A 22604-nucleotide genomic window follows, 5' to 3' on the forward strand; every position below is an offset into this window, starting at 1 on the left:
ATTCCAAAGCACACTGAAATGTTGCACTCTAACCGCCACATGTGAATACTATTGGCGTGAGCTAAAAGATACTTAGTTTTTGTTAACTCAGCCCTGTCAAACCAGAGTGAAAGGCAAGCACAATGAAATAATTTGCAGTATATGCCTGTGATATTGTACCTCTCAGTAGAACAATCAAGTAAATACATTATTTCATCCTTTGTTTGGGAAGTGCAGCAGAGCACATAAAAGGCACTACCTCCCTATAAGTAATGAACAGTAATTTAAATACTATTTAAAACCTAGTTGAACCAATCTTCTGTTTAATAGTGTATAAAATGTAACTACCAGTCATTGTCAAGTAACTACAATACTATAAGAAAGAGCATTCATGGACAAAATATCACAGGTAAAATATTTTATGTCACTTAACAATCAAGTATAGTTTCATAGTCTCATTATATAGATTGAATTGAAGAAATCTAACTGATGTGACTAGATTTCTAGGCATGTTCTGGTGGTTACTGCATCTACCACTGAAGTATGGTATGACATGTGAACGTGCATAATTTTTTTAAACCATGCCTACAGAGTAGGATCTAAATTGGACGTAAACACATGCAAGACATCCTCTCTTCAATATGGTTATTATTTCACTAAAACCATTTACCTATTTCCAGTGTAATATTTTGAACTCAACACCTATTAAAGTTGACAGATGCCTTTAAGACAGCTCAAAATTAAGAGAAGCAGCTCTGTGATTGTAATGAGTGCAATAGGTTTTGTTTAACAAAAGCGTTTGGTTGTATTTACTTGTCTCTGTACTCCCTACAGACATTAATTTTATGCATGCCATTTTAAAGACATGAAGTAGTTAAACCAAGAAAGAGGACAAATACAGCAAACCATACACATTTTCCTATAGCAACACAGTAGCATAGGATTTCCCTGCTGCACATAATGGATGCATTTCCATCTCTCTTCCTTGGTCAAACATTGCCGCAAGTGTCCTTTTAACAATTCTAGAATCTTTCTATAACAATGGCATTTCATTTTGTATGGACAGTTAAACATGCTCAAGGTTAAGTCTGCAAATAAACGGAGACCGGAAGGAGCCCAGGTAAAGATATCCATTGTGTTCGTGTGCCTCACTAACATAAGTTACCACCATTCCATTGGGATCATGAAGGCTTCTTTTGTAAGATCCAGTTTCGCTAAGTTCTACAACAAGGCTATACTTGGGTACAAACTTCATCACAGTTTCTTGACTTAGCAACTAAAGAAAGAAAAACAGCAAGAGTAAGTTGTCGTATACAGTTATTTAACCATGAATTACATAAACTGATCGTATATTTCAAAGCAATCAAGGATCACGCCAAACCTTGGCAGTAATCAGTGAACAAAATAAGTCTTCAGATTTCAGGTGAAAGTTAACTGCATAGATTTAACATCTTAAGAACACTGAAAAGTCAACTTTAAAAGCATGTTTGATAGAAAATTCACTCCAATGTGGAGCTCTGGGATTTACTCAGCAGGACACTGATGCACAAGGCACTAGTGTTCTCACACACTTTCATGATGTGGTTGTCAGTGACCAAAAAATCAAACAGATTTTGTATAGCGCTCAACAGTGCTGCTTATTTGTGGTCCCCAAGCATGACTTCCTCTGTTGATATTCTTTTACCACACCCAGAAATTTAAAAAAAAAAAAAAAAAAAGTTGTAACACATCATGGCAACAGAGAGTTTAACTGAGCTGGCTTTTCTATCTTAAATGCCTATTGTTAGTCAAGATTGATGTTTTTCTGAGAGATAAACTTGGAGCTAAAAAAAATTTTTTTTTTAAACAAATCTGTTAAAGTGTCTGAGGATCAAGAATTCTTAAAGTCATGTTGACAAAATATTTTGTACTTTCTTTTAATTTGATTTTAATAAAAGGCAATCAAATGCCAACACCTTATGCTGATGCACCAGTGAGGCTGAGAGTTTGATAATACCAAAGAAAATATATGTACAGTTAAAAGAGACAGTGGATTTGAAAGACTGACTTTTCATTTGAAAATTGTGTACTTACTATTGGTAAGAGCAAGCCTTAGTTTTGCTAACTATAAAAAATGTGGATGATGCCTCCAACTAGCATCATGTGGCTTACCTGTAGCTTTAATCAGAGCACCATGATATCTTCCAGTGAAAAAGAGCAAAAACAAAGTATTTTCTTTATCTTAAAGAAAGTAGTAAACTGTTTTTCCCTTTATCTTAAATACATTTACCTTAAATATTATTCTTTTAATCCATGGTTTTTCAGATATAAAATCCACCATAGAAAATCCAGGATTGGGTCGAACAGCTGACATGGCTACCCAGTATCCTCCAGCGCTGCTTAACCGGATATTATCTGGAAAGCCGGGCATATTTTCTACAAACATATCTGCTCCACCTTTCATTAATCCAGAGACATAGTATCTGTAAAATCACAACATCCTCTTAACCTAAACAAAGTTCATACAATAAACAAATTCAATGCATTTTCTACTAAAAACAGCTTTTCTTACTGCTAGCAGAGTGAAGTACAATATGACCACATTCTTCTGTCTGATATGCGCCTAGCAATGACTACAGCTTGTGCCACCATGTACAAGGATCCAGCTGATGAAAGGAAGAGACTGTAAACCAGATGTCTCCAGTGAAGGAAAAAACTGGGTAGAATAGGAGTTTTTCTCCTTGCTGCTGAAAACCTCAGAGAGGAAGATTTAATCTCTCTGAAAGATATTAGCTAACCTTTATGGTGTAGACAGAGATCAAAGTAAAGCCATAAGTGGATTAGGAGTCTGGTTTGGGAAGCCAAATATGCAAGGATTTGGCTGAAATACCAAGATTTCAATTGTCAGTGTAACACAGCTGCAATATCACTGACATTGTAAGAGTTAGTGGGACATATTCTGATGGCTAATATAAAACCAGAGTAACTCCATTGCCTTCTATGGAATTATTGCTGATCTCTGGTATAGCAGCAGAATTTGCCCCACATCATTTATATAAATTGTGGGATTGAGCAATTCAACTCAGTTTACCTATAAAAAACAAGATAAAGATATGGTGCTACAGTCTGTCACATCTACCCTATGAACTATGGTAGAGGAAAATATGTGGTGAGAGCACCGAGTAGAGTGAAGAATTAATTGACTCAAGTTTTACAGTCCCCCTTAACTTGTATGAGCCTTTCCTCCCAACTGGGGTTAACTAAGTTTTAATTTCAAAAGAAATAAATTTGAATTTCAGCTGCTTGTGTAAGTAAAGCAGAGATGCTCTGTGGCTAACTGGAAGTCAGGTTAAATAGTCTGAAGCCTGAAAAACCTCTGAAACCTCTACCAAGTACACTTTTTGAACCCTGCATTCCCTTTTTCCACCAGTGTCACAATAGTTTTGACTTTAGCTCACACTTTATTGTGACCAGAAGGCAAGAATATTAATCTTTTCTTCTTAATGCTTAAAAAACAACAACACACAAAACAGAGACCAGTCCCTGCTGACTGGAGGGCAGACAGACACAATGATATTGTTGTGTGTCCATTTTGGAGAGCCGCAGGGATGTTCTGCTGAATTGCACTGTTAACAGGTATTCAGACTCTGCAGAGAGCTATTGAAATCCTACCAGTTCCTACCCTGTTCACACTAGGGAGATTTTAAAGTTCCCCACCCTTACTGTTTATCCCACCAGTGTTGACAGCGGGATCCCCTGAATGGAGATGGACCACCAGCTGCAGGCACTGTTTTAAACACCAAATTGATTAGCTTTGCTCTGAGCAGGCCAAATTAATTGATATGGTGCATAGAACAGTGTCAGCAGCTGTTGACCCATTTCCACTGACTTCCCTCCAGAACCCCAGCGGACCTGGACCAGAGAAAGCTGCACCAGGGTTAACAACTGCAGGAAATTTTTCAAAAATGTCTCTAATGTAGGCAGGGCCATTGCATGACACGGAGCATGTTAACTCCAGCTGGATTAAAAGCTAAGTGGGGGCAGCTGCCTAAAGAGAAGCAAGGACCAAGAATAGAAGGGGCTCTGGATGGAAACCCTAACGACTGCCAGACACAGGGAGAAGGGTTACGGCTAAGGTTTGTGTTGGGTTATTATGCTTTGAGTTACCAACACAGCTAAACTGGGGTGACTTTGGATACTAATGCAGTGTTTGTGCACTTTGAGGTCAGGGTAGGGATTCTGCCTATTCCCTTAATGACTGAGAGGCACCCCTATGCCACAGTGATGGGAATCAAATACCTAGGTAGGTCCATGCACAAGACTAAAATCTGTCTTGATTACACCCTGTGGAGCCCTACTTGAAATCAATAGGGTTGCATGAGTTGTAAGTCAGGGAAGTATTTGGCCCAAGATTTTCTTTTATGCTGTGTAGTCACATTGCTTAATGCTCTACTGGAAAGGGCTCAGATAGTGATGAGGCTGGTATAAAAACCTATATAGAATAGAAGAGAAATCAATTTAAAGTCATTTGATAAAGTAATGTATCCCCAAGTGTCACACTCACCTCCTTATTCTAGCTAAGGTTGTTTCTGCTACCAACACAAAATCTTCAGCAGGAGAGAGCTGGACTCCATTGGGAAACCTCAGTCCTACCATTAAGACTTTCACTTCTTTTGTCACAGTGTCATATTCAAGCAGGCTAAAGACAGAACATTACAGGTGTACTTAAGTGAAGTGGGATAAGACAGTTTGCTCAATTGCATTTTGCTTTGCCAGGCATTTCCCTTCCTCTTATTCCTCCAGGTTTTATACGCAAAGAATATGAGAAAAAGCGGAGCACTCAGGGCACATTTAAGTTTATTTATTTATGACCTGGAGAGTGGGGCAGAAAGACACTAGCTTTTTAAGGTTGCTAGACAATTGTCCATGACAGAATTTGGGTAAAAAACATTAATTCCTTTAATTTTAAAAAGCACATTCAACTAGAGAAGATTTACACAAATAGGCTTTTTGAAAGAGACGGAAATCTCTTACATCTGTTTCATTTCTGCACATGCCAGCTTCTTCCACACATTCGCCCCTTGCCCTTTTCAGAGTAGCATTATTTGCATGGTCAATAAAGACTCAAAGATTTAGTTTTAAACACTAAGTTATCCTGACTATTCCTATTGGTTTGATCTGCCTTAGGGTAGATGGATTGCTGTACGTAGATACTTGCCGTCCATCATCTGTGCCTTCCATAACCAAGAATGAATAATCCCTTCTTTGCCATTTACTGCTGGAGTCTGTGAAGAAGATTTTCCTCCCATCCCGAGTCAATGTGAGGTCATTCAAAAAGGACATTTTGTGACCCTCAATTGGTTCACTGGTTGATAATAGCATTTTCACGTCACCTGATTACAAAAATAAATAAATAAATAAATAAATAAATCTGCCCATCTTTTATCCTGCCATTCCAATAATCTGAATCTTAACATAGTCAGGTAGGTGTTAAATTGGCCCAGTATCTTTTCTATCCTCAGAAGAGCAGCTGTCAATGTTATACACCATTTTGTATGTGTAAAATTTTAAGGTATCAATCCACATCCATGGCATGCATAGAAATGGTAATGATGAAAAGTGTTAATGATTGTGTTTGCCTTTTTAAAAATTAGCTTATGCATGAGATTTTGTTTAGCTCTAAATGTACTTAAAACAAAGCCATTTTTACGTTAAAGGGATCAGATACCACTAACCAAGTTTCACAAAGGAGTAGGTTTTCAAATCCACTGAACCCCAAATCTACTCAATATATTTACTTGTAAATTTCCAAAATGAATAGGATAAATTTGGCTGTGATCAACATTTCTGGTGGAGTGTAACAAAGGGAATATAAATCTTACCTTGACTAAAAAGCCAAAAACACAATCTTAACTTTGAAGTCACTGCTGACATACCTAAAATATGCTCTTATTTTGCAAGAGAGCTATATATTTCATATATGTAAATCAAATTACAAAAAGTCCCAACTGACGGAAGATTGAAATCTGTTTCTTTCCAGAAATTCCCTCCCCCCTCTCCACTAAAAACATAGAGATGTGTTACTGTAGATCACATGTTGGGTTTTGGAAGCTTTTCCCGTATAACTTTCACAGCTCTTACTTTAAAAAAGGTTTCAGGTTTTGGATATGATACATAAGGGAGTTTATTTTAGTACTTGTGCTTTTTAGAGCCGGGACAATTTATTCAGAGTGGAATAACTGTACTTAGGCTGAGGCACCCTGTGCAGAATGTCAACACAGAACAAAAACTTAGTAACAGTTTTGTATCCCCAGCGGTAGGAGAAGGGTTGTTGTTTTTTGGTGGGGAGGGGCAGGGGGGATAGTGACTGAAATACAGGGTAAAACTAGCATCACTACAAAACCTTTACACAGAAGAAGCTTCATATTGTACAGAGCCATACACTGTAAAAGCTTTTAAAATGTATTTTCATTTAAAGTATAAACTCAGGCCCTGATCCTGCAATTGGATCCATGCAAGCAGACCACTGCACCATCCTGCAGTTGGCTCTATAGGGGAGAAGAACTGTAATACTTAGAGCACTAGCCTGGAACTTGGAAGACCTAGGTTCAAGACCCTGTTCTGCCAGACTCCCAGTGTGACCTTGGGCAAGTTACTTAGCCTCTCTGCCTCAGGTCCCCATCTGTAAAATGTGAATAATAGCACTTCCCTCTCTCATGTTGGGGGTCAGGGGGATGCAAGGATAAATACATTAAGGATTGTGAAATGCTCAGATACTATGGTAATAGGGGGGTATAGAAGTACTTCAGCTAAATATGCTTTTGTTTGGATAAATAAAGCACTTAGCTCTATGGATAAAAAGCACTGGATAGAAGTTAAGTGCTTTCCAAAAGTTAAGCATTGGTAGCCCTCTTTATGGAGACAGAAACACAGAGGCAGGCAATGGCAAAGCGACTGGGACAAAGCCACAAAAGTCAAGTAGGGCCAGGTACAGAATCCAAGCTGCCTAACTCACAACTCAGTGCCCAAAGCTGGGGGGGGCGCCTGGGGAGGGCGGCGGCGCAGGGGGAACCATACCTGTGACAGGATCAATTTCATATAGTCCGCAATATGCATCTGCCACAAACAGGGTATTATTTGGCCCAACTCTGATGCCAAGGGGTCTCCCGCAGGTGGGCTCATCTTCCCTGGTTCCTTTTGAGACAATTTTACAGCTGTTTTATAGGCAGAGCAGTTTGTATATAAAGGTATTGAAGCCACTCCAGAAAAGAAAGCTCAAATATAACAAGACTATATTGCCAGCTCACCACCACCACCACCACCCTTATAAATGTATCATGCTCTCATTTTTCCAACGGGAAATGAATTTTAATGACCAATGAATCAGAGCTGCTCGAAGGTTAGCATTAACACTGCCCTCTATTGACTGGCCTAGCAAAAAGCATACCTACCCTAGTTAGGGGTGATGAATATTTTCCGAATTTTTTGTTTTGACAGAAGTTTGGAATTTTGATTAAACAAATATTGACACAGAAAGTGGCTGTTCTCAAAAATGTTTGACTTTTTTTAGTCAGAAAACCCCAAACCAAAAGTACTCTGGTTTTCTGATAAAAAGTCAAATTTCTGCTGTAAATTAATAAAAAACAAAAGACTCTCCCTCAACCAGCCCTAACCTCAATACTTCTGACAGCTAACAGAAATCCTCCTTTAGAACAGGCAGTAAAGAGCTGTGTTTTCAAGCCACATATTTAGCACTACTGCCTTTGCTGTATCTACATGGCTTAGCCATTGACTATAGTGATTTCATATGCATATACGGTTGAAATCATTGCAGTTACCATTATAAATTCTACTAACTCACCTACTATATTAGCTGACAAAGCATGGCACTAGTATTGTGTTAGTAATAACTGGTATTTACTTAGTCACCTTCAAACAACACTGAAAAGATTGTGGACAACAAAAAAGGAGTGTGCCAGAGGATACTTGGCACACGCCTCAAGTTTCCCTTCTAATAAAAGATGGAGGAAAACTATTACAAGCAAGTAACACTATCTATTTTATTAAATTTGTTTTTCAAAAATGTCCACAAGGTGGTTGCTGCTGTTTAATGTTTATCCTGGGATCTCTTCTACTTATTTACTCTAACAGCAATGCTACCTGGAAATATCTCAATCACTGTTTGAGTCATCCATCTACCGCAGAAGTAACAACATTTGTTTGCTAAAACTCCATAGATAATGTCAACTAGATAGTAGCACAAGTAATAGTCAAGGATCTATGCAGAGATTCCATTAAGATTAACAGTGGGTATTGAGCTTTGGGAGAGTTTAAATGCACTTCGAAACATCCCCCAAACATCCTGGCACAGGCTGGAAAACAGCTGCCTGACTATTCTTTGGGGTGTGTTTTTAGTCCTTAGTTTTACTATGAAAGGAAATTATATTTTGGGCCAGATCCTTATGTGGTATAAACTGACAACTCTATTGATGTATATCGACATACACCTCTACCCCAATATAACGCAACATGACATAACACGAATTCGGATATAATGCAGTAAAACAGCGCTCCAGGGGGTGGCGGGGCTGCGCACTCCAGTGGATCAAAGCAAGTTCGATATAACGCGGTTTCACCTATAACACGATATAACGCGATTTCACCTATAACACGGTAAGATTTTTTGGCTCCCCGAGGACAGCGTTATATCGGGGTAGAGGTGTAGCTTCATTGACAGCAATGGAGCTGTGCCATTTACAACAGCTGAGGATCTGGCCTGATGCATGATAAAGTGATGTAGAAAGGCTAAACCAAACAAATGCAAGGGTATTCAGCAAAAGGGCTGTAATGCCATCCTTCACCACACTGCGCCCAGGTATTGCAGAGAATTCCCACTTGTCTTTTGTATGGGTATGTCTACACTGCAGTCAGGATAGCACACATCAATCAAATCCATCTTTGATGGAGCTAGCTCACTAAAAGTAACAATTTAACCGCGGCAGAATAGGCTAGCTGCCCAAATACAATCCCCCTGGGATTCCAGCCTGTACCACTGCTCTTTTTTAGCACGCTAGCTCAATCAAAGCTAGTTTGAATATACATACGTAGGCTGCAATTGCACCTCCTTACTGCAGTGTAGACATGCCCTAAAACTGGTCCCCAGCCCCCACCCCCAAGTACAGCATTGGGAGATAAAGTTTGTTTTAAACCTAACTCTGAACTCCCTTAAGATTGGGGGTTTAACTCAGACTCTCAAAGCCCTGCTTACAAATTAAGCACTTTAAAGTAGGCACTACAGTACATTTAGGTAACATGCAACTAGCCCAATTACCAAAAAAAAAGGGGGGGGGGGATTTTAAATTCACAAATGCATGCCTCACCCAACATGTAATTGTGCAATTGTATGCCTCTAACCTGGGTCTATTTTATATGATGGGTATCAGGTTTTTAATAAATACAGGGAAAAGGTAACAAGGAAAAAATAATTACAGTAATTACAATCTGATCACCGTCATCTTGCTTAATATATAGTAATTCTAATTTATGCAACTCTTTCCGCATTCCTCCTTCAAACAATGTGTCCTATTCACCCAAAAGAAGGGGAAAAGATGAAAGCTTGTTTAACTGATGGAGACAAGATATCTTAGCTACACCTAAATATTTTTGTCTCCAAATCTCAAACTCTTCAGAGATTACAAAAAAAATCACATCTATAAAACTCTGAAATAGTTAACATTCACAGTATAAAGTTCCTTTAATCCTGAAGTCTATCTAAGTTCTTCACAAACTGCATGCAGCATTACTGAGATGCAAATACATTTGGGAAGGATGATAGCAAGCAGGTGGATAACTGGCAAAGCATAGCCTTCATAACAGAGTAGAGAAGAAACTCTGTCCAGGGGAACCACAGGGCAAACTGTTATTTGTTTTTACACAATCTTTATAAAAGAATTAACACATATAATCTCTAATGGTAAAAAAGCCAAGCAGGACCTGCGTCTTTCATATAGCTTCTGAAATAGCCGCAGATTAAGCTATATGGAACTCTCACTTCTCTGCCTTGAATGAGAGAAGAACTGAACCTTTTGCCTATGGTTCCAAGATATTTTCTCTCTTCTCAAGTTTCTATAGATTGAGAGCTAGCTCGTGCCATTTTGGTATATCCCAGAGTAAGGGGAGGAGCTCCAATGCCCCAAGGGAGCACAATGAGGCATCTCCCCCCCCCCCCGAAAATCACTGGTATACAGGTGAGCATGCTCACTACTACACCTTCAAGGGGCACAACCCACTCTCCCAAATGGGGCAGAGGGTTTCAGAGCATGGTCCAACCTCCTCGCTGCCTCTTTTGCTGTCATACACCCCAGGGAGATGGAACAGTGCAATCCTTCAGTTTCCCCAACCACAAGGAATGCAGTACTGCCTGCGCTACATACAGGCTGCATGAAGTTGAGCAGATGAGCAGGGAAAAGGGATAATCCATGCTCCTGGGATTCCCCCAGCCCACACCCCTACTCAAGAGCCACATGCCATCTTGTCTTGTATTAAAGAAGGACAGATCTAATTTGTCATCATGGTCAAAGCTCTCTCACCAGGTATTACAGAAGCATTCGAATGCTCTTAAATAAGTCTTACTGTACCTATGCAAGCAGCTACACATGGACATGAAATCTGACAGCCAAACCATAAATGCATGTGAAACCAGGAAAGCAGAGCCCCAAGCTTGCCTAGGCCAGCTGTGCTCTCTCTGGCTATGTCTATACAGGCAAAAATCAGAAGTGAAATAAACTATTGATGCAGGGCTACAGCAATACTATACTAATGCTTACACTATGCTGCAGCTGCATTACTGTTGTAAACAAGTATCGACAGGTGCAAGGGATGCTAGCCAAGATTTTCAGACCTAGAAACCTAAAGTTAGGCTTTTGAACTGAAGAGGCCTCACTAACAAAGGTTATAAATATATACAGCTTCCACTAACTTTGTGAAAGATCATGAGAGAGGCATATTGTCATGTACATATTGTTATTATTCTCATGAATGTTAGTTTAACACGTTGGGGTACATGACATTCAATGAGAAATCATCAGGTTTGCATAGGTACAACGTAGCCATTGAAATCAAGAAAATATTGAGTATACATGTCAACTAAGCATGGACATGTTACTGTCATCTAAAATCCAGCTACTGCACACGTGCACTATGCGGTGAAATATGTGAAGATGTGCACCTGCAAAAGAGAGCAAGATTGAATGCTAACTTATTAATCATTACAAAATTATCCCATGGATTTTCAACTGAATGATAAACGTGTGTAATGGTCAGGAATCATTATTTACTTACTGCATGGACCATGGCCAAGTCTGGCTAACGTTTTTATTTCCCCATCTTCAATTTTTAGAATCTTTCCATCAGCTGTACCAGTAAACAGCACATCTGCATAAACAAATAGTATGATTAGCTTGGCTACAAAACTGCCGTAATATACCAAATCTTTTTATAAAGATGTAGCACAAATGTCAGCATTGAGCCCACATTCCTCCCGCACAAAACTAATGCACTTCGAACACATTTAGTTAAAGATAAATTCTTCCCTATTTATTCTTGTACTTCAACTGAAGTGAGTGGAGAGAGTGTCCAGGCAATTAAATCATTCAACTAGCTAAGTTGGATTCATTCAGATAACAAGGAGGAGTTGAGTCTCAGACCAGGCCGCTGGTTTGAATCTGACCATGGACATTAGCGATGGTTCTGTGGCCTCATCTCAGTGAGCAGATTTCCACATCACCAAAAAAAGAATCAGACACCACCATATAAGTCACCCTTGTTACTAGTTTCAACAGGGATGCCACCAACTGAATTATCCTCTCATGCTAGAAATGGTTCCTTCAGGTCTGAAGCACTCAAGCAGGGATGTTTATTATACTGATACTGCTTAGGCTGTACCTGATCTGTGAAAAGATTACTTCAGTTCAAGGGATGAATCCAGCACTAAGTCATCCAAACCCAAAAATGTTGCCAAGTCAACATTTTGATGCCAAGTCAAAAGACAGCAATGGGACAAATTAGTTCTTAATACGCCATGATGAGCTCAAGCCCCTCTCTGAACTTTGCCATCGTTCTTAAGAAGTACATAGATGGTGGGTTAGAAGAATTGCTAAACTGTTTGGACTTTTAAACCTCCAGTTTAGGTGCTTGAAAGTGTAATGGTTTACTCCAAAACTGTAAGAGGAAAAACTATTTTGATCTTCAAGGAAGGAACAGCTTCTATTTCCTAGAAAAGTTCTAAACTTCCAGCCAGGTCAAGAGGTTTCAGCCATCTGAAATCCAGTAATCTTCCTGCAACCACCACCTAAAGAATAGAATCTGAAAGACTAACTAATTGAGAAGCAGCAGACAGCATCCATACTTTGACTAAACACTTCAACACGCATTTGTGGAGACAGGCAGTAGTAGCAGAAATTAGAGAATGAAGGACTGGGGAGGGATAGCTCAGTGGTTTGAGCATTGGCCTGCTAAACCCAGGGTTGTGAGTTCAATCCTTGAGAGGGCCACTTAGGGATCTGGGGCAAAATCACTACTTGGTCCTGCTAGTGAAGGCAGGGGGCTGGACTCCATGACCTTTCAGGGTCCCTTCCAGTTCTATGAGATAGGTATATCTAGGACATTGGTAATGATTTACTGGGCACTTTCCTGATAAGGTTAAAGATAACTAGGGCTTTAATATATCTTTCTAGTTAACCAGGAAACATGGCAGCAAGAACTGAGCTAAACATACTGTTACTAATCAATTCCTGCCTTTAAATGAAACTGCAGAGAGACTGTCTCGGATAGAAAACTGCAGCTCCAGCTCTTTGTTTACCGTTAGCATTGAAACACACAAAGATCTGATTCTATGGCTAGGCCTGAATCTCACCACTTTCAGGGCACACTGCAAAAATCCACCTGTCACAAAGGTACTTTCCTAAGAAATGGGCACAGTGCCTCCAACTCCACTTGAGTCTGGCCCTTCTGATAAGAAGCTGCTCAGTAGGAGACAGTGTGGAGCTATTAGGGGCTTTCTATGTAATGGGACAAATTTATTTAAAAGCACCTCCAACGGTTGTATACAGCAATAATAAAATTCAATGTTTAGGCACCTGATTTACCATTAAATACAATTTATTGACAGTATGTTTTATCTTATTTAAATAAAGCTTAATACTCTGAGAAACTCAATTACATAATCATACGGGTGGATATTTAAAAAGGCTCTATAACCACTGAGACCTAGTTAAAAAATTACTACAAGTGAATATCGGAACAATAGTTTCTACAGTTAGGACCTTGACGTCATTAAAGGCCATGTTCCAGAAGGGTATGGATTTCTTGTGAGACCTAAATGACTTACTCCTGGGAAAGAGGCTACATGGAGATATGTAGCTCTGAGTTGGTGGTTGCTGACCCAAGACAATGTTAAATTGCAGACACATGGAAGCCTGCACAATTTGGTATCCAAGAGATATGTGGCTGAATCAAACTCTTAGCAAAGAAGCAATAGTGAAAAAGCCACCCTGAATCCCTACAGTTTTCCAGTGCTCACCACCAATATTGGCAATGGATTCGGGTCCAATAAGTTGGTTTTCAAATATCCTCTCTGCTTGTCGCAACTTAATATTTGGCTCTAACACACCGGTCAGGAGGGGAGGTTCTTTGAAGCTGTAAAATCAAAATGCAGGTCTCATGATTTTATCACAGAATAGGTACAAAGTCAAATGCTCTTGAGCAAAAAGTTGAGCAATTTTTCCAGGTTGCCAACTAGACTGCAAACATGACAGCTGTTTTTGAAACAGTATATTTCATTTTCCTGGACATCAACAGACTCCTCTGACGCAATATATCAGCTCTAGCCTGCATCAAGTCTTAGGAAATAAGAGAGTTTTACAACACTAGCATCTCGATGTTCATTTAAATACAAGTCAGTTTCAAAGATGTGGTTCAGCAGTCTTAAATAGCTGAAATAAAATTCAATTCAATGTTGCTACTTAGCTAGTTGATAAACTACTGTCCCAGTTATTATGGCCCCAAACCTTCAACTGGATCCATGCAGATGGATGCTTGAGCCCACACAGATCTGACTGTAGGTTTGATGCCAGTAGGAGAGAATTCATCCTAGAGAATTATATTCTATACGCCTGACAGAGCCTTAATAATTGTGACAAACACCTCACTTCAACCCTGATTCTGTGCTTATTTACACATGTGAGTAGTCTCCCCACTGAATGTACATGCGTAGTTATGTAACGGCTGCAATCTTGGCCAACACCAGGGTCTTAACCAGGATCTCCACAGCTAAAAGTCTCTGAGCTAAAGAGCTATGCTTTCTGCCTGGGACCATAACAGACCCTCAGCCTCTGTAGATTGGGAACAGAGGGGGCCAAGTAACACACACTGACCAGTAGGTTACATTTACTTACATGAACAAGCTTTGAAGCATTGGAGCCTATAAGCCTGACTGATGTGACTAGTAGCAACTGGGAAGGTAGAGAATTCCAATTTCTGTTAAAATAACCTAGATTCATGTAAGTACAGCATTAGCAGAGCAGTGGTAATTAGTTTGGCTTTGAGGGTGTTTTTTTTTTAAATCTAGTAAACAAGTTTGCAGAATATGAGCCTAAGAATATTGCTATCTGATCCATTGGGGGGGGGGGGTGTCTGCTGTGTTCAATGTGGTTCCCCACTGACTTCAGTAAAACTCCATGCAGGCATAAGGGTTCCCTGCAGCAGATCCAACTGCTGGATTACAGCCTTGGATTGTAGCACTTTGGGACACAGACTGTGGCCTTTGTATGTATTTATATAGTGCTTACAACAATGGGACTACCAACCCTGCTTCTGCACACTACTGCTTGATATTAAACAAAATATATAAAAACTCCGTGAAATTGAGTCCCACCCCAGGCTGTCACCTTCAGGCATGGGGTGAGGGGAAGAACGGCTGCAGCTGTGAGCCCCACGTGGCTGTCGGTACCCCCCACTTCAGTTGGTGCAAGTGCTCCCGGTGAGGGGACACACCACCGACAGAAGGAGGATAGTGCAGACACCAAGAGCTGATTGAATTACTATGGTGGCTGTAGGTCGACCTAAATTTAGTCTACCTAATTTTGAAGTGTAAATTAGCCCTCAGTAACTTCATAGAAGTTGACTAAATTTTATCCACCAACATAAAATCAGCATTAAAAAAAGTTACCTTGCAATAAAATTCAGTTAAAACAAAACACAGCTCACCTCAGAGGTTGAGGGTCTATTGGACATTCCAGGAAAACTATTGCTCCAAGCAAGGGAATAATTAGAGAGACAGCCAAAATCATGAAGGTCACACGGAACACCTTGCTGCTGTAAGTACTGCCACCACACAAAAACAAACAAGTTAGGATTAGAGCATAAACACAACTTTAAGATTTTAAGAATTCTCATTACAAAATTTTGTTTTTGAAAAGTCCACTTCTTTCTGCTTTCACCCCCACTACACACATACACTTCTCTTCATGCTCAACCCCCCTGCTAAATCATGTAGTCAGCATAAAATCAGGTCTGTCATCTGTTTGACTACAGTATTATATGTATACAATGTATCATAACTAGAGTATCCATGCATTAGAAATACATATGGATAGACTACTATCTACCTTCTAAATTAACTTTGAGTCCAGTCTGGAAACTCCCATTCTAGTAGCTAATATTGCTGCCAAGAATAAGTTACCTCAAGTAACTGGAACAAAAGAGATATTGAAGTACTTTAAAGAAACACTTCCTTAATTTAAGGAGACTTATCTTGAAACTCATAACACAGGGGTGTGGTGTTCCCCTCTGGTGTTACCTGGACTGGTGATCTGCTAGGTCACTCCAATCTTTGACTCTGGGACCCAGCCTTACCCTGCTGTGAGAACCCCCACTCCTGGGCTGTTCAAGCACAGCCTCTGGCACGTAAGCTGCTCCTAGCTACTTGCAACCGAATGACACTAGCCAGTATCTCCAGTCCCAGACACAACCCTAGGAACTTCCATCTTGCAGTGTCCAGTTATGCCTGCTGAACACTGCAAGTTTATACGATTTCGTCAATTTAACAAAGAAATTGATATGTACCAGGCTTGTTATTCCCCAGGGAAGCCTCTGACACGCTTCAAACCAAACGCACTACTTCAGGTAGAATAAACAAACAGATTTATTAACTATGAAAGATCGATTTTAAGTGATAAGTCAAAGCATAATGAGTCAGATTTGTTCATATGAAATAAAAGCAAAACGCATTCTAAGCTGATCTTAACACTTTCAATGCCCTTACAAACTTAGATGCTTCTCACCACAGACTGGCTGGTTGCTCTTCAGCCAGGCTCTCCCCCTAGATCAGCACTTCAGTCGCTTGGTGTGGTGTCTGTAGATGTAGGTGGGAGAGAGCATGGAAAACATCTCTCGCTTTTATCATGTCCTTTCTTCCCTCTTGGCTTTGTCCCCCTCCCCTTTCAGAGTCAGGTGAGCATTACCTCACTGCAGTTCCAAACTGACCAAAGGAAGGGAGGTGACTCACTTGAGAGTCTAACAGATTCTTTTGTTGCTGCCTAGGCCAGTGTCTTTTGTTCCTGTGAGGCTGGGCTGGGCTTGGCTTGTCCCATATCTGCCCTGATGAGGTGTGAACTACCTCTTTGCTCTTGGAGAGTTTTTGCCTGGGCTTATTTTAAACCAGGAGGATAAGTTTACAGCCTCATAACTACATACATGAAATTATAACCTATAACATTATTGTAACAATTACTATAACATCACTATAACAACCATGCTCAGTGCATCACGAGCCTTCTGAAGACACCCAACATGACAAACTTTGCACTGGATACCACACAATCATTTTATAAAGATGAACATGAGGGTGTAGTGTGTTCCCCCAAGGTACAGAGCGTCACAAGGGTGACTACGAATAAACCCTTCAATTCACCCATGCAGGACACAATATCCATCAAAACATGAAACAAGACACTGAACTCTAAAGTAACAAGTCTAAAACTGAGAATGTGTGAACAGCAAGCTGATCATGCCACTCAGAAAACAATACAGATATAGTACCTTCCCAAACCCGGTTGCAGAATTTCACCCTGGGAGTACAACAGACTTCCGGTAGATATAGTAAGGCAGCCCATCTGCGGATAGTAGCCTGTGTTCTCCATATTTACCATGAGAACCGTGTTCCTCACCTCTTGAAAAAGATCATGATCGTGACACTCTGTTGCTCTCTGAAGTTGGCCAGAACTCTTCCTTGGAGTTCAAAGGTGTAAAAGCCAAGAATTATCCCCAAGTGTCAACCGAGAAAATTCAAGACTGAGTACAATGACCCTGACAGGTCCCTCAAATCCTGAAATGGATTAGATTTTACACATTTACATGGCCCAGCTAGGGAGGAAAATATATACTGCTTTTCTGTGGAGGCACACCAGGCACAACCTTCCTCGATGCAAACAGGGTCATCTTTCGGGAATGGTTCTTGCATTCCTTGTTTTTGACTGTAACAAGCCCAAAGACACAGACTGAGCTTCCAGAGAAGAGAAATGCAAGGATTTTTGGAGCATTTATGGTTTGAATTGGAAAGGCAGCCACTGAGACTTTCAGCTGCTCTCTAAAATATCCATTGGCATATACCCGATCTCCTTGCAGTATCAATTAAACCAACAGCAATAGTACCTTGCGATGGCATGCATTAATCCTTGGAACCTTTCCAAGGTATTGTCCTTGATCAGCCAATCATCCAAATAGGGGAGAAATGTGTGTCGCCGCCCTGTATACAAATATCACTGTCACCACTAGGCAGTTAGCACGTACACAAGGTGCTGACACCAGGTAGTCTTTGGGATTATTAGTGCTGTTCCCTATGTGAAAAATCTAAGTAGAACTGGATTTGTTCCTATTTGTGTGTAAGCATTCACAAATTTGAGCAGGCAGCTGGTCATATTCCTTTTGCAGAGGCATGACTGTTGGCAACCCAGTTCTGACTGCAACTGACAGGATCTATTGTTGTGTTGAGCCTGGCCACTCTAGGCAGGCGCTGCCTGGTAGCTGCCCATTCTGAATGAGCAGAGCACATAGCAGGCCTTTCCAGGTGGTGTTGCTGTAGCCAGCAGACTACTTGTGGTAGCGCTGAGCCAGACCGAGTCCATGATACTTGGCACAAGGCTGCCCCAAGGCAGCAGACAGAGATCAGGCCAAATGTGCTATTATCACTGCTTTGGTTGTTAATCACAGAATCATAGAATATCAGGTTTGAAAGGGACCTCAAGAGGTCATCTAGTCCAACCCCCTGGACAAAGCAGGGCCAATCCCCAGACAGATTTTTGCCCCAGATCCCTAAATGGCCCCCTCAAGGATTGAACTCACAACCCTGGGTTTAGCAGGCCAATGCTCAAACCACTGAGCTATCTAGTGCTCTTCCACAGTTCAGATGCTTTCCAAGAGGACCACCCTATGGGTGTCCTCCTCCTGCCAGTTATCTTCTGCATTTTAAAACCATTCATCTGAAGCTGTGTGTTATTGGTAACAATTGCTCCGCTCCCCCCTCCTGTGCACCTACCTGCACCAGGCCCCTCATGCTTCTGGGTAACTCAGGGAGTTACAATGGCATTCCCCATACCAGCTCCTCCATCTTCCTCAGCTGCACTACAGCTGCAAGCTCCATACCCAAACACCACCACCTAAACTGAGCCCATTCTGGGAGCTGCCTTAAACCAATTCCCTTCATCTCCTCCAAGTCAAGCATCTGCTTGCCCTGTAACAATCACCATGTTTAGAACTTGCACCTCAGAAGCTCCAACACCAGCAGCTCGGAATTGAAAGGTGGGAGCAAGAGATAAGAGGGAGACAGGGGTCCCTGATTGAAGTTGGCCTCTTAACTCTACATCTCTATACATCAGTTAACCACGTTTTCACATCTCTTATCTATTGCGTCTCAAAAAGGCTCAATATCTTCAGAACTGTCAGAAATTACTCTGAGCCAAGAGCTTCAACCAAAAACCTCTTTATAACAGCTGAAAACTACTTAAAAAAAAGTGAGCATCAGAGAGAAATCTGAAACTCAGCTGCTGAAGCCTGCTTAAACATCAGTTAAATCTTGCTTTCCAGGGTAAAGGTTACATTTCTGACCCCAACTAAACAATGGACAAAAGACAAAGAAAGGGTGCAAAAAGGACTTGAAACCTCACATTCCAAGCCAGGCAAGCTACTGGCCCTGTGCAGGCTTTTTCGGTTCCTCGAGCTGCCAGGCGCTGCTAAAAATCCCTTTTAAAATAATATATATATAAAAAGACAGAATACAGACAACTTCCTATATTCCAAACAGTGGGCAATAAGGTGAATCACTGGAGTTAAAATTTACTAGTTTTGATAAGCAAGATGTGAATCATTAGATAAGATTAGACCTCAAGAAGCCAACATATCTGGAATCAGCTCTAGAAATCCTAAAGGACAGATAAGGTTTCAGCAAGCAGCACAGTAATGGCCCCTCTTTCTGACTGAAGAGGCAGAGAAATAATTCTAGACGCAGGGAAAAAAGTTCAGACAGAATCTGATGGGTGCAAGGTTCTGCTGTGTCCTAACCTCCAATGCTGCCTAGCCGGATAGGTTGCTGAATGGGACTGGAAATGATTTTTGCTAAAGGCAGTGCAACTTCACTCCTTTTTCCAACAAAACTCTTAGTTGTCTACTATTTAAAAAAAACTACTTGTTTTGGGAGGTGAGCTAATTTATACTTGCCATCTAAGATAAAAGCAAAAATACAAAACACACCCCTTTTGTAATTGGTGGGCAGAGTACATATCCACAAACATCCCAGGCTAGTCAAGCTAGATCTACAACTCAGATGTTGGAAAAAAATACATGCAACTCTCTACTGTTGCTTTTTTGTTACACATTGTTGGTTGAAAAAAATCAGTGTGTCTGTTTTTCTTATATTAAGATCACTTGCGCTCAAGAGCACTCCATAAGTGTATCCTATCACATTACTGAAAACAGTAAATTTATTTTAAAATAAGGACGGAGAGCCCTGGCAGATGGCTCCTTTGTACCAAGCCAGGAAGAGGGGATGCTGAAGCTGGCTCATTATCTTGGTGCAGGAAGTATCAAGACAGGTTACCAAAGCAACCATCCTAATATTTCTTCCATTTCAGAACAGTGTCAAGACAGGAGGAGGGAGATTGGTGCAACAAGTGGTCCCAGCCACTGGACTAGTGCAGGACATATCAAGGCAGGAAAAAGAAGTTGTCAAAGTAACTGAGCCTGGCTGGCACCTCCGGATACCTGGAAAAACTGGTTAAACAACCAGTCCCTTGCAGGCCACATCCTCTTCGGCCAGGAAGTGTTGAGGCAGCAAAGCTTGCTGAACCCTCTCTGACAGAAGATGTGCCACATGTACCTTAGAGGTGTATACCCTCAGGCTGAAGGATCAGAGCTCTAATTAGAGAAGCATGGCGGCCAGGTATACTATTGGGCAATACACAAACAAAGCCACCCGTGGCAACTACTTCCTTCTGATGAACCTGAATGACAAAGGAAAAAGGAAAAATAATTTGCTAGACATCAGGATGAAAAGAAACAGAAAACAAATATAATCCAAGGCTGTGCAAATCACCAACTGCCGAATCCAAAACAAAAAACAATTAAAAAAGGTAGAAAGTAAAAATGGCCACAATCACATTAATCAATTATAACTATTACCATTAGAAATGTGCAGTTTATTCCATGGTTATGCAGATTTACATGAAGCTTACTGAATTAAAAAAAGAGGATAGTTTAAAATGGAATCCTTTAATCTAATTGTGTTGAAATAACAGTTTTAAAGCTATTGCATTATATAGCCTAAACGTAAGTAATTACTGTAAATTTACACTGCTGCAAAACAGAAATCCAGTACAGAGCACCAAAGAATTGAATACATCTGTGCAACCTCAAAACAGTCAATAGGACAACACAAGTACAACCAAAAGCAGAAACTGGCCCACAGAAATGCATGAGTAACTCTGGCCTGGTTAATGTGTATTTGTGTTGTTTCAAAAATAGGCTTTGGCATAAAAGTCTCAAAAGCACAAAATAGTACCGCTCAATTAAAAACCTCTTCTGCCAGAGAAATCTGTTAGATGTATAAAATACGGGAAAAGCCCACCACCTTTAGACTCTGATTATCCAATCCAAATATAGTCTGACGTTCCCTGGTACCTAAAACAAGTGCGATGTTGACCAAGAAAAACACCAACAAGAGATGTCGCAAAAAGGGAAATAGCTGTAGCATAAATACTATTTACTGCAGAAGGATCTAGGGATGAGGGGGATGAAGTGCCAGGAGAGGCCTAAGAAACAAGAGATCTGAAACATTCCACCAGGCCAATGCCACCTGTACCCCCTAGATATAGCTCTTCAGTGTCCAGCCACCCCTTTTCATGTAAAGGACCCCAGACACCCAAGCACGAGCACCCCAGTGTACCCCAAGCACCTCCTCCCTCCCACTACTGCCCCCAGTCACTAACCCCACACAGAGAGTGCCCCCAGCCCCCCTTTTCAGTGCACTAAAACTAAACTATGTCCCACTCACCCCCCCCCCCGCCCTCAGCAAGGTCAGCTCTTCCTCCCCCCCCTCACCTCAGCTCTTCCTCCTTCCCCTCCCCCCACCTACTGACCTCAGCTCTTCCTCCCCCCCCCCACCATGCGCCCCCTCCTACTCACCTCCCAGCCCTCAGCAAGGTCAGCTCTTCCCTCTCCCTCCCCTCCTCCTCACCTCTTCCTCCCTTCCCCCACCCCCACCATGCACCCCCACCCTCCTCACCTCCCTGTCCTCAGCAAGGTCAGCTCTTCCTCCCTCCCCTCCTCTCCACCTCTTCCTCCCTTCCCCCCCACCCCCACCTCCTCACCTCCCTGTCCTCAGCAAGGTCAGCTCTTCTCCCTCCCCTCCTCTCCTCCTCACCTCAGTTCTCCCTCCCCCGATCTCCCCCCTTCCCTCAGCAAGGTCAGCTCTTCCTCCCCAGCTCAGCCCGTTCACCCCTCCCTCTCAGCGAGGGCAGCTCGCTCTCCCCACACCCCGGGGTGCTGGGTGCGGCCCACACCTGCCATCCTTGGCCGCCTGGGCCGGGGTGTCCTCCGTGATGACCTGGGGTCGCACAGCGCGGCGCTGCCGCAGGCCCTCAGCCTCATTCATGCTGGTCAGCGCCCTCAGCCCGCCCCGGCCCACACAGGCGCGCCGCGCCCCGCCCCCCACTCAGTCCCCACCCCACAAGCGTCGCGCGCTCCGCTCAGCCCTGCCCCACAGCCCCCGCGCGCACGCCAGGGCCCCCGCCCCCTCGCTCAAACCCGACACCTGAGCAGCCGTAGGCCCCGCCCACTGTCTCGGCTCCTCCCCACAGGCCCCGCCCCTCCCTTGGGTGTTGTTCGGCCAACCGCGGGCCACAAAGCCCCGCCCACTTCTCCCCACAGACACCCGCGCACCCCGCCCTTTCAAATCCACCCGCCGCCTCACAAGCCACGCCCACCGCCCTGGGCGTGGGAACGGCCATGTCGCCGCCCGCGCTGAAGATGACGTATACAGCAATTAGCCATAGCAATACAATACCCGGCCAGGCCCCTCCCGCCACCACCAACCAGCA

The 22604-nt window shown here is 42.1% G+C and overlaps 1 protein-coding gene across 4 annotated transcripts; it reads right to left on the reverse strand.

The window, feature by feature from the left end:
- Positions 1-382: 382 nt before the first annotated feature.
- APMAP (adipocyte plasma membrane associated protein) lies at positions 383-22307 on the reverse strand. 4 transcript variants are annotated; one of them, XM_065589938.1, is made up of 10 exons: positions 16479-17553; positions 16299-16369; positions 15223-15339; positions 13538-13653; positions 11299-11391; positions 7036-7152; positions 5177-5351; positions 4523-4657; positions 2249-2441; positions 383-1255 (listed from the first exon to the last, which is right to left on the reverse strand). In XM_065589938.1, exons 3-10 carry the CDS (start codon positions 15303-15305, stop codon positions 1046-1048), a joined length of 1122 nt encoding a protein of 373 aa, XP_065446010.1. In that variant the 5' UTR covers positions 15306-15339; positions 16299-16369; positions 16479-17553; the 3' UTR covers positions 383-1045. The 4 variants fall into 4 exon arrangements, with proteins under 4 accessions (XP_065446010.1, XP_065446008.1, XP_005293588.2 ...); XM_065589936.1 differs by lacking the exons at positions 16299-16369; positions 16479-17553 and adding an exon at positions 22068-22307; XM_005293531.5 differs by having other exon boundaries at positions 16299-18902.
- Between the last annotated feature and the right edge of the window lie 297 nt (positions 22308-22604).

This window comes from Chrysemys picta, chromosome 3 (genome assembly GCF_011386835.1).
Source record: "Chrysemys picta bellii isolate R12L10 chromosome 3, ASM1138683v2, whole genome shotgun sequence".
Taxonomy (NCBI): Eukaryota; Metazoa; Chordata; order Testudines; family Emydidae; genus Chrysemys; species Chrysemys picta.